Below are 13,107 nucleotides of genomic sequence, written 5' to 3' on the forward strand. Positions count from 1 at the left end.
GTTTGGGCTTTGGTGGGTGCTTTAGGCTGGGACCGAGGGGTTTGGAGGGCGGGAGGGGGATCAGGGCTAGGGCTGGGGCAGGGGGAGGGAAGGGCTCAGGCTCCAGGCGGTGCTTACTGAAAGCACAGCCAGGCAGCTCTACGCGCTGCCCCGTCCGTAGGCACCTCCCCCGCAGCTGCCAGAAGCAGCTGCACGCCCCTCTCCAGCTCCTACGTGGAGGCACAGCGTGGGCGGCTCTGTGTGATGCTCCGTCCACAGGTGCTGCCCCTGCAGCTCCCATTGGCCACAGTTCCTGGCCAGTGGGAGCTGTGGGGGGTGGCCCTTGGGGCAGTGTGCGGAGCCCCCTGGCCTTGGCTGCCCCTATGCATAGGAACTGGAGGGTGGACATGCAGCTACTTCCAGGAGCTGCACAAAGCCCTCGACCCCACTCCCCAGCAGGAACTTGAGGGCCGGGTTAAAAGGTCCAATGGGCTGGATGTGGCCCGTGGGCCGTAGTGTGCCCACCCCGATCTAGTATCATGAGACATGCATTTTATCCCTTAGAGATACAGGAATGTAATTTCTTAAAATGATCAAAGGTCCTTCAATCACAGCCGTGCTTGTCTGATATGGTTGCTGGATTGAATCTAGAAACACTCTGACCTCAGACCAGTATAATTCTATTTCCTTGTAATTTCATGAACCAGTTTGATACACTTAACCCTGTAATTATTGTTACACACGTAATAACCACCAGCTTTTGGCTAAATAACGTTTGAATTAATTAGTTCATGAATGGATAATAGGAAAGAAATATAGCAGTGAATTTCCTGAAATAAGTAACTTTCTGCAAAAACAATTTTAGTTTAAATTAGATTTAAGATCTTACAAAAGCATTATTATAGGAACTATGGCTTTGTCTCATATATTTTATTATTATTATTGTTATTACAGTTATTTATCATGCAGGAGTGACTAGAGAAACCAACCAGATCAGGGCCCAACTGTGCTAGGCACTGTACAAATACATAGTAACAGACTACCTACCAATAATAAAACCATAAAAGATGAATAAAACTTGGGAGGGGAACAGAGGCACAGAGACATGAAATGACTTGCTTGGGGTTACATAGCAGAGCCAAGAATAGAATCCAGTCCAGTGCCATAGCAACAACCTCTTCAGAACACAATGCTTGAAATGTTATGGTCAGACAAAGGATTTAAATCATGTGTTAAGCATAAAACTCAGTACAGCCTTAACTATGGAACCATTGGGATGCCTCCATAATTTAAAGGTATTTGGAATACAAAGTCAATCTAGACAATGTTTTCAGTGTACTAACAAATTAACATCAACAAATGTGTCAGATTAACAATAGCTGTCCTTTGAAATGAATCAGAGTGCATTTACTGGATAAAAACTGAAGTAAATGATAGTACATATTAATCTAAATATAATCAATATCTTAAACTACATCTTTTTTAAGGTTTGCCACAAATTAGTTCTATTTATGTTCATTAAAAGTTGTCTAAATAAAGGCTGACCTAGCAGTGAATCTGTTTCCTGGGTTTAGCTCTCTCAACTCTCAGTTCAACAGAGGCAAAAAAAAATCCTCTCTGGGGAAGGGAGGATCTCATACTGTACTAAAGCAAGCTGCTTATGCAACACCAAGAGTAATATTTAGATCTACTCGGCCAGAAGAATAGCTGCTGTTGTGTGTACGTGCAGAAATTAAGGAAGGATGTATCTGGGAACACTCAAAAAATTCCTCCCAGAACTTGTAAATGAAAAAGTAAAAAGCCCAAATTCTGTGAGTAGCCATCTTTTTTAGAGACATTCCATTGTCAATATTCGGAAGGAGAAAAGAAAATGAACTGACATACTGGTCAGCTAAAGTTTCTTTTAGTAAACATATGAAGATTTACAATTGTGTCTTTCACTTCCACTCCACATGCTCTCACACACACACACACACACTCAGCTGCTGGGGCTTTAATATCTTCCAGTGATTTGCAGAGCAAGGTATACTGTTTGGTTATTTTTGGGGGAAAAAAAACAGACACAGAACTGGGGAGACAAGGTTTTTACAAAGGAAGAAAATTATATCAACAGACTGAAGAATGTGGGGACACACCACAAAGCAGACTACTGTTGAAACTAGTCAGATAATAAGCTAAGTAGCAAACAGAAGGGGCTTTGTCATTAACCCTAATGATCTGTCCACGGAAAGGGCCAACTGACTCACCCTTGCCCTTCTACCTTGATCCACTTGGATACTGTGACCTTGTTTTAAATTCAGAATATGAAGCTGTGCAAAAATTTCTTATTTACATTCTATCCAAACATTCTCATTTATATCTTTGCCTAAATTGCTTTGTTTAAAGTTAGGTGGCTTTTTTTCTTTCCCCCTAAAAAATCAATCAGATAAAAAGCACACTGCTTCAGCTTTATTTATGTGACACAACACTGACATCCAGAGGCTGACAAAGTAAATAGTAGGTCTGCATTATCAGAAGCCTTTTATTTATCCAGCCACGTTTGCAGTCTTGCCAAAAATCTTCAATCACATTCCAAATCAGAATGATACCTACCTAAAAGTCCAGCTGGAGACCGTACATTTTTTAAAAAAACTGCATCATGAATAAGCTTCTTGGTTTGGATCTATCAGATACAAAGGTATCTGACTCCTGTCTGGTTTACAAGAAATCCAACCCACTATTTTTGCAAGTTTAGATTTTATCTGAAAACTTCAGAGACTCAACCAACCACCTCTAACCTTAAAATTCTAATGGATTTTACCATCTCTTAATGCTGATTCTAATATGTGTGTGCTTGTTTCTAAATACAACTCACTAACTTTTTGTTTTTAAATCAGAGATATTTAAATCCTAAATTTCTAGTGGTAAAGACCATTGTGCCATCCTAGGTGGTATAACTGTAATTTAACTATCTTACCTTGTACCATAATTAAAGTATCTTCTGGCTCTTGAAGCAGCTCATCATGTTTTACAAAATGAACAGCTATTTTTCTTTGCCCCTGATTTTCTGTATCCCACACTGCAGAATCATACCACAATGAATTATGTACTTCTGGATTTGGAGCTGTAGCTGCACAGTCTCTTAATATTAAGTCAAAATCATCTCCATCTGGAACTTCTTGCCTAAAAACATTTGAGAAATCAATAGGTAAATAGTAGCAGCTTCTCTTTCAATAGTCTAGTAGTTGAAATGCAGTACTTTAAATAAACAAGATACTGAAATATTATTATAACAGCATATACAGGAAAATTCACCTTTCCACACTGATCTTTGACAAAAGATAATATACAACAAGTTGTAGCAATTTAAGGGTTTGATGGTGCACAGCAAAGGCGTGGAGTGTTGTGCATATAAGCTCAAGGAAAACTAGTCCTGCATTAATGAGCCTGCTGCTGCATGCCAAGAAAACTAATCCTGTCTATCAGCAGGGGTAAAGCCTAATACCTTCATCCAAGCCCACACTGAAATCAACAGAAAGATTCCCACTGACTTCACTGGGCTTTGGAATAGGCCCTAAAATGGCCACATAGCTACATATCTCTTTAGCACTGAAACCCAGATTACCCTACTCTATTTTACCATGCATTCTGCAAAAAAAAAAAGAAAAAGAAAACAAGAGCAGCAGCTGTTTGAGACCACTTTCCACTACAAGACAATACCCTTACGTTGTGCCACACATAATCACTGTTTGTACTCGTGCTGGAGTGCAAACACATTGCATTCCTTGCTCTGCATGGTGGAATAGTTTGCAGGATCAAGCCAATGTATAAGTGTAACCATGAACACAAAGATAGTGGATTGCTTATGAAATTTTAACAGGAAATGTTCTGGCACACTTTCTGTTGGGGGAAAAAGCCTTGCTGGCTTTGAGTGGAATAGCAACAAGGAGACAAGAAACATTGTTACACTGAAGAAAAAAAAAAAAAAATCTGTGGTGCTTTTTTTTTTTTTTTAAAGATGTCAGAAACTCAGAATCTCTCTATTTAAAAAAGCATTTATCCACACCAATTCCCTGCTCCCAAAGAAATCAAGGGCAAAATTCCAACCAGAGCATGCTTCTGAACGCATAACTGTACTGCATGAAAGAGTATTCAGTATTAATTGTGTCTGTTTTTTTCTTCTATTGGCATTTGTATTTATTTATTCATTCATTTGCTACATGATTTTTAAAGTATTTCATTCTGCATTGGAACTTATCAAATTTTGAAATTTTCTCACCAAACAAAATTTTTCCAGCTTTTTTGTTCTGGGTCAATCAAAACATTTTGGTTTTAAAATTTTCATTTTTAAAAATATTTTATTTAAAATAAAACAAAAATAAAAATAAAATTAAATATGAAATAAAATTAACTGAAATAAAATGAAATGAAATAAAATGAAATAAAATTAACTGAAATAAAATGAAAAATCAAAGTGTTCTGATTTTACTGAAATGCTTCAATTTTTTGTCGGAAGTGACCTATGCCCCTGGAATGTTTTGATTTTGATGAATCGGCATCTTCCTATAAAAAAAATGTCCTATCAAATCTGACAGCTCTACTCAAATGAAGAACCCTCTCTTTTTTAAACCAGTAACATCTTTAATTTAATTGTAATTTAATTTTAATTGTAAAACACAGATGTTTGTCTAATACAGGACAACGTTCCTAAATTGTTAGAACTGAACTGTACCATTGATTATTAAAATAAAGCTAATTTCCTTGAAGACTTCACTAACTCGCCGTAGGTAAGGGCCTACTACAGAAGTGGGTGGCTGAGGCCAAACTAGATTATCATTATGGCCCCTTCTGGCCTTCAAGTCTATGATAAGAACACTTAGCTCTCATATAGCACTTTTCATCAGTAGATCTCAAAGCAAATCACAATCTTTACTGGATTTATCCTCACAACAGCACTTTGAGGTACGGAAGTGCTATTATTCCCCATTTTATAGATGGGGAAGTGGAATATATGGGTCCCCCTGATACCATGATGGAATGCCCCTCTCCTAAGCTCCATTTACAGAGCAACTTCAGAACAGTCCTTCTGCAGATTGTGGGGGGGAGGGCAGGAACAGGATAAAACTCCCCACTCTGGCTGTGACTTTTCAAGTGTATGTCCAGATGCAGTCAGAAGTTAGCCCAGTTTGTAAAGTACCTTGGGCTGAAAGCTTCTGTATAAATAACATATTGTAAGAAAGTCTCATAAGAGGACCAGTAAGCACTGATAATACTGCACACTGATGTATACAGTGGTATACAGATGTATACATTTTCACCACAGAGAGGGCTCGATCTCGAAAGAAACTGAGTGGTCCGGCCGCATTTTAGCAAGGCATTTCAGCACATGCTCAACTTCAAGCATTTGAGTAATCTAAAGTTAAGCACGTGCTGGGGCAGAGAGCTCATCAGTTTTCAGGATCATCCTTGAATAACATTATTAACCCGCACAACCCTCCTCTATCAGAAAGGCATTATCCTCTTTTTAAAGATGGGACACCGAGAGATGTTAAAACTCTTTCCAAGGCCACATGGTGATTTTATGAGATCTAGGATTAAAACCCAGAAGTAAGACTCTTAAACACACATACTACTCTGCTCTTCATGATGTGCTAGAAGGTGAAATGATGTTAACGTTATTTAACACATTCAATGCACTTTCTTGAAACATCAAAGATTTCCTGAATTTTTACTTAACTTACAGTAGTGAGTTTTGCCAAGACAAAATTGATATCTGACAGTTTTCAAATGGTATTTTTCCCCCTTAAATAAAATAACTTTGAAAATAAAGCAAAACTCTGTCTCTAGTTGTACTGGCAGTCTCCACCATTCTAGAATTCTAAAAGCCAAAATACAGATAGTTATGTGGATACCAACAGATTATTGTGATGGGATACTCAAAAAATTGTAAGAGTAGGGTTAGGTAAATCTTGCTTCTAGGTCCAGGGCATAATTGAGTGCCATATTTGCAAACTGGAACAGAAACTAGAATTCTGGAGCCACTGAACAGAACTTATTAAGCATATCCCATATGATTACAGTTTTCCCCAACTAATTTCAGTAAGCTTCTAAGCCTTTGCTTGAAATGAAATGGATTTAAATTCAACTCATCTTCAGTGTTAAAAGAAAGATGAAAATATTTAAAAGATTATCTAAGATTCCTAAAACATACTGAGCAATCTGTAACTTTTACTGTTATTATGTAAAATACTTACAGTGAGTTGCATTTTGAACAATAAAGTTTAACAGACTGATAGAGCTTCTGGGGTTTAAAAGTTCTCAGTTTTGCTCTAATGCGATACTGTTGAGGAGCTGCGCTGTTCAAAATAGTATTCAGTGCTGTGTCATCTAAATGCTGATGATCTGTTAATACTATAAAGCAATAAAAATACAACCTATTAAGCAATAAAACAATACCTAGAACAAAAAAGTGCACAATAAGGTGAGTGGATGGGAACATCACAGGGATGTGTTTAAAGAATTTTCACTGCTGTTTTTTTAATTTTAGAATTTTCTTGAAAAAGGAAAAGATACTCTATTGGATCTTAAAGTATATAAGCACATTTGAGAAATTACTTTTGCAGAACCTGTGTGCAGCTGTAGCTAAAACTGATAAAGATTCTAAGTAAGTCAGCTGATAGCTGAAATTACAATTCCCATGGAACTGATTGTTAGATTTGCAAACCCTGGTAAAGTAAAATGGTCTTCTTGCAGCACTTAAGCCAGTTTTGACAAATCACATGTCCATTTTTATGAAAAGAGTGACAGCAACAGGTATGAGCTGAGCTGACAGAACTCTTGAGAAATGTATTTGTGGCTGCAGCCTCCGCTTTACAAGTACAATGTTTCAAATGGTTCCTTTGGCCTTTCAGACACAAGACATTCCCAAAGTCTGCAGTGATTTAAGCCTGGGTGAAAAGGATTCAAGTAGGGAAAAATTCTACATATTTTAATAAGAATGTAATTTTGTAATTTCTTAAAATATTGTAATTTCTTCCCATTTAAAAATGTTCCAATACAATGAAACAAATACAATACGATATTTCAACAAAGGTGACTAGAACAAGATACTGCCAATTGAGAGGATGAAAATACAAGGCTGAATATATTAGCATCCAATAGATATAACTGCCCAATTTGTAGTGTGGCTTTATCTACATCTAAATGCATATCTTCCTTAAAAACAACATTCATAATGGTAATTAGACAATTACATTTACTTCAACAGTTTTGTAGCTAACATCTCAACATCCATCTTTATTACTTATAAGTAGGGTTGGCAAAATTTGATTTTTATTTTCTTTTAATTTTGATGGATAATATCTATTTTTATTTTTAAGCTTTTTCTATTTTTATCATTTTAAATTTTCACATATATTGGAAATTATGGGGGGGAAGTGGTCAGACAATTGGGAGGGTTCAGACAGTAATGATTCAAAAAGTTAAGCTTTCTAACCATTAAAACACAAATTGTCAACATCACATGTCAAAATATACAAAGCAAATATCCTTAAATTAAACTCCAATAAGTTCTCTAGCAGCATTTTTGTTACTTGGACCATCTGTAAATTCTGATGATCATCAATGGAAATATTTTTTCATCAGTATGTGTGTGTACACTGAAATTGAAATTTACTGAAATGTACAGATAAACTTCTAAGACTATTTATACGAAGTCTACCACCTTGGTATAAAAAAAAAAATGCTTCCTACCTGTAACAGATAACTGCTGGCATCTCTCTGAATATGACTGGTCTGTTAAAAAATGACATATTTTGAAGGAAAAGTAATTGTGTTAATTGAGTATAACATTGCTACTAACCACTTAACATTGTACGATTGTTATTAATTCTGAGTTATAGATAACTGCTGCATTTCAGTTAATAGGAAAAAATTAATGAAATCACTGATGAAAACTTGATACTCTACATAAAACTACATTTATATTTGTCTTGATGTCATTTGTAGTTGAGAAATTTATATTTTTTTAGCTGGGCAAATCTCTCTCCTATCTACACTGCTAATGGTATAATTAGGCACCCCCTAATCATTCAAAAATCCACTTGCTTTTGATCCCTGACTTACGCCTTGTGTTTTATTTTATTTTTCATAGGTGTTTGTTTGTCCACTAACTAGACCAAATGTGGTCCAATGGCAGACAATTGAAATGTATGATCATATAAGTGTGTCAATTAAAGTGTTTTAAACCATGAAAGATGCTTTACAATAGATTAATACCTACATCTGATAATGCCTCTTACTATAAGAGGGTCCATTCCATTCTGTTTAGGCAAGACCTATTTTTCATTATCACAGTATCCTTTAGGTTTTGCTCAAACTGTATAGGAGAAGAGACTAACAGTAAAAGGCTTCATCAGGTGCAGGTATCTTTATTCATATATAATAATATTTATCTTAGATTTATGTTTACACAGTGCATGTTAGTACAGCCCTCGTTACTTGTCACATTTGAGCTGCACTTTTACTTTCACCCAAACCTTGTTTTCTATATTTGTTAACAAAGAATGGCATTACAGTTAACATCTCTGCAATTAGATTCCATACACTATAGGATATCTGGTGCCTTTTACGGACATAGATTTCTGTTGAGCTCAAGGACACTGAAAAGTGTTTTTTTCCTGATCAACAGCTCTGGACATTAACTTCTCCTGCCTGGTAGACTGAGTTCTAGGAATAATTTATTCACTATTCTCATTGTTCCGGACCTCATCAAAAGTTCAGAAGTCTATAAGTTCATAATCCGACAGCTAACAGGTAATTTGCTTTAAAATAAACCCAAGGCCTTATTTCTTAGTCTTATAGCAATTCTGAGGTTCTGTCTACAATGGTGTTCACCACAGCGGAATCTAAGAGCAGTAAGGGTCTCCTAAATAGATTCAGTTCCACAGGATTCCATTCTACACAAAAAAGAATTAATATAAGAGATAACTATTGAAAAGGTATATTAAGTATGAATCCAATAGTAGCTGCAAACTTCTCCCTCCAAATATAAACTTTTTTTAAAATAAAAATGTACTGAATTTCTAAAACCACAGCACCATTCCCTTGAACATCTGTATATTAGCTCATAAGAGTCTATTGTTTTTTTGATGAGTGAGAGATTTATGCAGGTAACAGACACAGAATGAAATGGAAGCAACACTCGTGGAATACCCAGAAAGGAGAATAGATTCTTGAATCTTAGTTCTTCGAAACAGAGATAGTGAGTATTTTGCTACTATTCCTATGTGTCATCATAGGCAAAGGATAGGCTCTTTCTTAGGTAGACACCTTACTTTTGATGTGAGTTTCCTTAAACCAGCATTCTGTTTTTTATGAACATGCTTCCTGTTAAGGGTTTGTACACAGTGGGGTAATGCACACTAGTTGCACATTAATTGGTGTGTACACCCTGCTGGTGTGCACTAAATGTTCTCTAGTGTGTTTTAACATAGTGCTGTTTCAAAACAGTGCTACATTACAGTGAAGTGAAGATCTTACCCTCTGTGTTTAAATTAACTCTTTACCAAGTCCTTTTTAACATTCATTTATTTACATGACAATCTTCTGCTGTGAAACAGAACAATAAGAGAATATTGGTTTCTGGTCTAATAGAAATGTATCTTGTATCTCCCAAATACTTTTTGTTTAAATGAAAGAAAAACATTCCATGTCTTCTTTAAAGCAATAATAAATATAACATGACCAGTATTATTTTCATGTAGCAAGAAATAGTGAATCAATTTCCTTACATGATAGACTGCCAAAAATGCCATCCAATTCCAGTGAAGACATGCTCTCCACATTTTGACTCTCTGTGAGATTCACAGAATCCATGAATCTATAAAGAAAGAACAAAAGTTTTAAAGATATACATTTTCTGTGGTTTTCAATAGATCTTAAAGGTATCAAAGATGTGAACCTTTTCTTCACAGAGTCCAACTAGAACGTTTAGGTATAATAGAAACTATTGTACGGACAGAAAACAGAAAAGAATCCAAGGGCTATAGGCATGTTTACTGAAGATTCAGTAGGAGAGACCCTCTGAATCAATATCCTATATAGCACAGAGAGAGAACTGTGCTGCTGGAAGTGCAGACTTTCTGATGAAATATAAAATTGAGACCTTGAACCTGAGCTATTCTTTGCCTATGGGCCCTAATTCAATACAGTATTTATTGATGTGCCTTGCTTTAAACATGGACTTAAATCTCACGGACTTCAATTGGATCTAAGGACATGCTTTAAGTGAAGCAAATGCTTAATTACTTTGCCTAACTGGCACCTTCATCATTAAAAGACTGCATGCCACTTTTAAAAAGAGTATTATGTTTACAACACCTGCTAGCTTGGCTAAATCATAACTTGGACCATTATGATTTGTTAATCTAAACTCCTCTTATAGTTTCAATTGGAAAATTTAATCCTCACTTACCTACCCTCTTTTGAAAACTGTTCTGTGGTATGGTAGTGCCAAACGGCAATCAAATTCCACTCCAGAAGCACTGGGTGCTTACATGTAATCAACCCCCAAAGCACTTACAAATGTAAATAGCTTCTGTTTACTAAAATTCTAAAATACTGCAATTAAACTTCCAGACTAGTCTCAAAGATTATTTACAGAACTTACGCTTTTAGTTCTTTGACATCTGGATTATTTTCTGGCAGGACCCTAATTCCTCGACCATAACAGGTGCCACCATGAAGATGAAATTCTACATAGGAAACATCAGGCTGGTTCTCAGCACTGGCTTGTTTTGTATGCAGACTGTAAATTCTCAGAAAGCTTCCAACCTAAGCAAACACATGATTTCATAATATAAAATGAATAGAATTATCATGCTTTTCTCCTAATAAAAGCCTCTGAACCCTCAGAATCAATCCCCTTGTCTACTTTTACTCTCAATGTTAAGCTGGTGTGCAACTGTCCCATCAGTTGAGAAAGACTGGATCTGGCTTCTTGCAAAGTCTGCTATCAATTTTGCTCTCCAAGCAGCCAAAGTAAACAAGCCCAAGTACTTCCTCCCTGTAAGGACAGAGTACATTTTTATAATTGCAATAAGACTCTCCAGAGACAGATCTGTGTTGTAATTTTCATGTCCACATGGTTCATTTGATAGAACTCAATATTTGGCTTTATGTCCACCACATCACTAGGAGTAAATTAATGCAGTAAGTTTCATGCCCCACCATGTGTTATTGTTCAATGAGCAAATAATTTACTTTGGGGCATCAAAGAACCAACACCTTTCACAGCTCCAAACCTTTGGCACCACTTCTAACTCTGCCAGACTTCCTCTCCACGGATCAACAGTAGGTAGAGTATTTCCCCCCTTGCTTAGAATCAGTTCTGTGATATCAAAACACAGACTTGCCAAATTACAAAAATACTTTAAAATCTATTTACAAAGATGACTTCAAAGACAAAGGAGGTCCCAGAGGATTACTGGTGTTTCACATATTTTCAGAATGAATATTTTTTATTATAACAAAAATAAACGACAGTTTTTTCATAAGGTAGGCACATTTGGGGGGTTAACTATGTTCATTTTCCTTTGACTTATTTTAATGATTTAGGAATATAATTTACTGTTTTCCATATCCTTGTTGAAAAACATCAGCCAGGATTCAGTTGATAGGCTGACAGTTAAGGCAGCCTTCTTTCAAGTTGCAAATATTTAATAATCTTGATTTATACTTGCTCTAAGTACCTTTGAAACATGACTCATATACGTAAATTACAGAAGACTCTAAATTCACACTGGATTAACCTCAATATTGCAGGGGTAACACTTAAAAAGTTCTGTTTTGACTGCCTGGTTTGAACACATAATTGCCCACATGGGCAGAAATTTCTTAAGTGCACTCATAGCACTTATTGGGCCTGATTCTCAGCAGGTGTAGACTGGAAAAACTCCATTAAAGCCAATGGATTTATGCAGATTAGTATTAACTAATGGTGTGGCCCATTATTTTTATAGCCACATCTGTTTTGCATTACAGTTTACAGTGGGTTCACTCACAGTTCATGAGACACTCTTTGTTTCTTACATACCTAGATAATTATTTTTTAAAAATAAAAATGTATGATTAAGTGTTTTGCATTTGTTCACTTAGATGATAAATATTTAAGGTTTGAGGGAGCAAGAGGGAAGGAGCTGGAGATAATGGCCTACACCTTTAAAAATCAATGGGAGACTTGCAATTGTCTAAGCACAGAACCAGTCCCAAGACAGAGAGGGGCTAACCAAACTAACGAGTCTTGGAGACAGATTTAAGAGTCTACAAGGTGCAAAGTGGCTGGGAGTGCATTCCTGGAATATGGAGAATGGTGACAGATGGCAAAAAGTTGCTTGTGAAAGGAGGCTATCAACAAAGCATTGAAATATGATGAGTTGGCAGAACATAGGTTGTATGTGGAAAAAAGGAAATGTAGTCAGGAGCCACACTGTACAGAACTTTGAAGAGGAGGTTAAAGAGTTGAGCTTGATGCAGATGAAGACCAGAAGTCAGTGCAAGTTTTCAAGAGAGCAATACATACGCACACAGGTAAGTGGAACAGTGAATAAAGATGATGATTTTTCCAGTAGCATGATGGGTAGACTGACTGGCACAGTGTGAAGGCTGAAAGCAAAGCTATCCAAGTCTTTACAAATTAAAAAAAAAATAGTACTGATTTTATTTCCACTACCTCCAACTACTCAGGATACTGATGATTTAGAAACACCATACCATTATTGTAATAAAAATCACACTCTTCAAATTAAATTGGGACAACCAGAGCAGACTTAACATAAGAACAGCCATACTGGATCAGACCAATGGTCCATCTAGCCCAGTTTTCTATCTTCCGACAGTGGCCAATTCCAGATGCTTCAGAGGTAATAAACAGAACAGTGCAATCAAGTGATTCATCCCATGTCACCCATTCCCAGCTTCTGGCAAACAGAGACTAGGGACACTTCAAAGCATGGGTTTGCATCCCTGACCATCCTAGCTAATACCTATTGAGGGACCTATCCACCATGAACTTATCTAGTTCTTTTTTGAACCCTGTTATAGTCTTGGCCTTCACAATATCCCCGTGCAAGGAGTTCCACAGGTTGACTG

General features: G+C 36.5%; 1 protein-coding gene across 5 annotated transcripts in view; it reads right to left on the reverse strand.

The window, feature by feature from the left end:
- The window catches only part of POT1 (protection of telomeres 1), a 167,678-nt gene that overhangs the window by 17,292 nt on the left and 137,279 nt on the right, over window positions 1–13,107 (reverse strand). For all 5 annotated transcript variants that reach the window (XM_084612063.1, XM_084612061.1, XM_084612062.1 and 2 more), the window contains 5 exons: window positions 10,628–10,791; window positions 9,750–9,838; window positions 7,711–7,752; window positions 6,213–6,369; window positions 2,936–3,141 (listed from right to left, as the gene is read on the reverse strand). In XM_084612063.1, the coding sequence (XP_084468189.1) occupies window positions 2,936–3,141; window positions 6,213–6,369; window positions 7,711–7,752; window positions 9,750–9,838; window positions 10,628–10,791 (658 nt within the window). The remainder of the gene's footprint in view (window positions 1–2,935; window positions 3,142–6,212; window positions 6,370–7,710; window positions 7,753–9,749; window positions 9,839–10,627; window positions 10,792–13,107) is intronic.

This window comes from Lepidochelys olivacea, assembly GCF_965140295.1.
Source record: "Lepidochelys olivacea isolate rLepOli2 genome assembly, chromosome: 1".
NCBI classification, from domain to species: domain Eukaryota; kingdom Metazoa; phylum Chordata; order Testudines; family Cheloniidae; genus Lepidochelys; species Lepidochelys olivacea.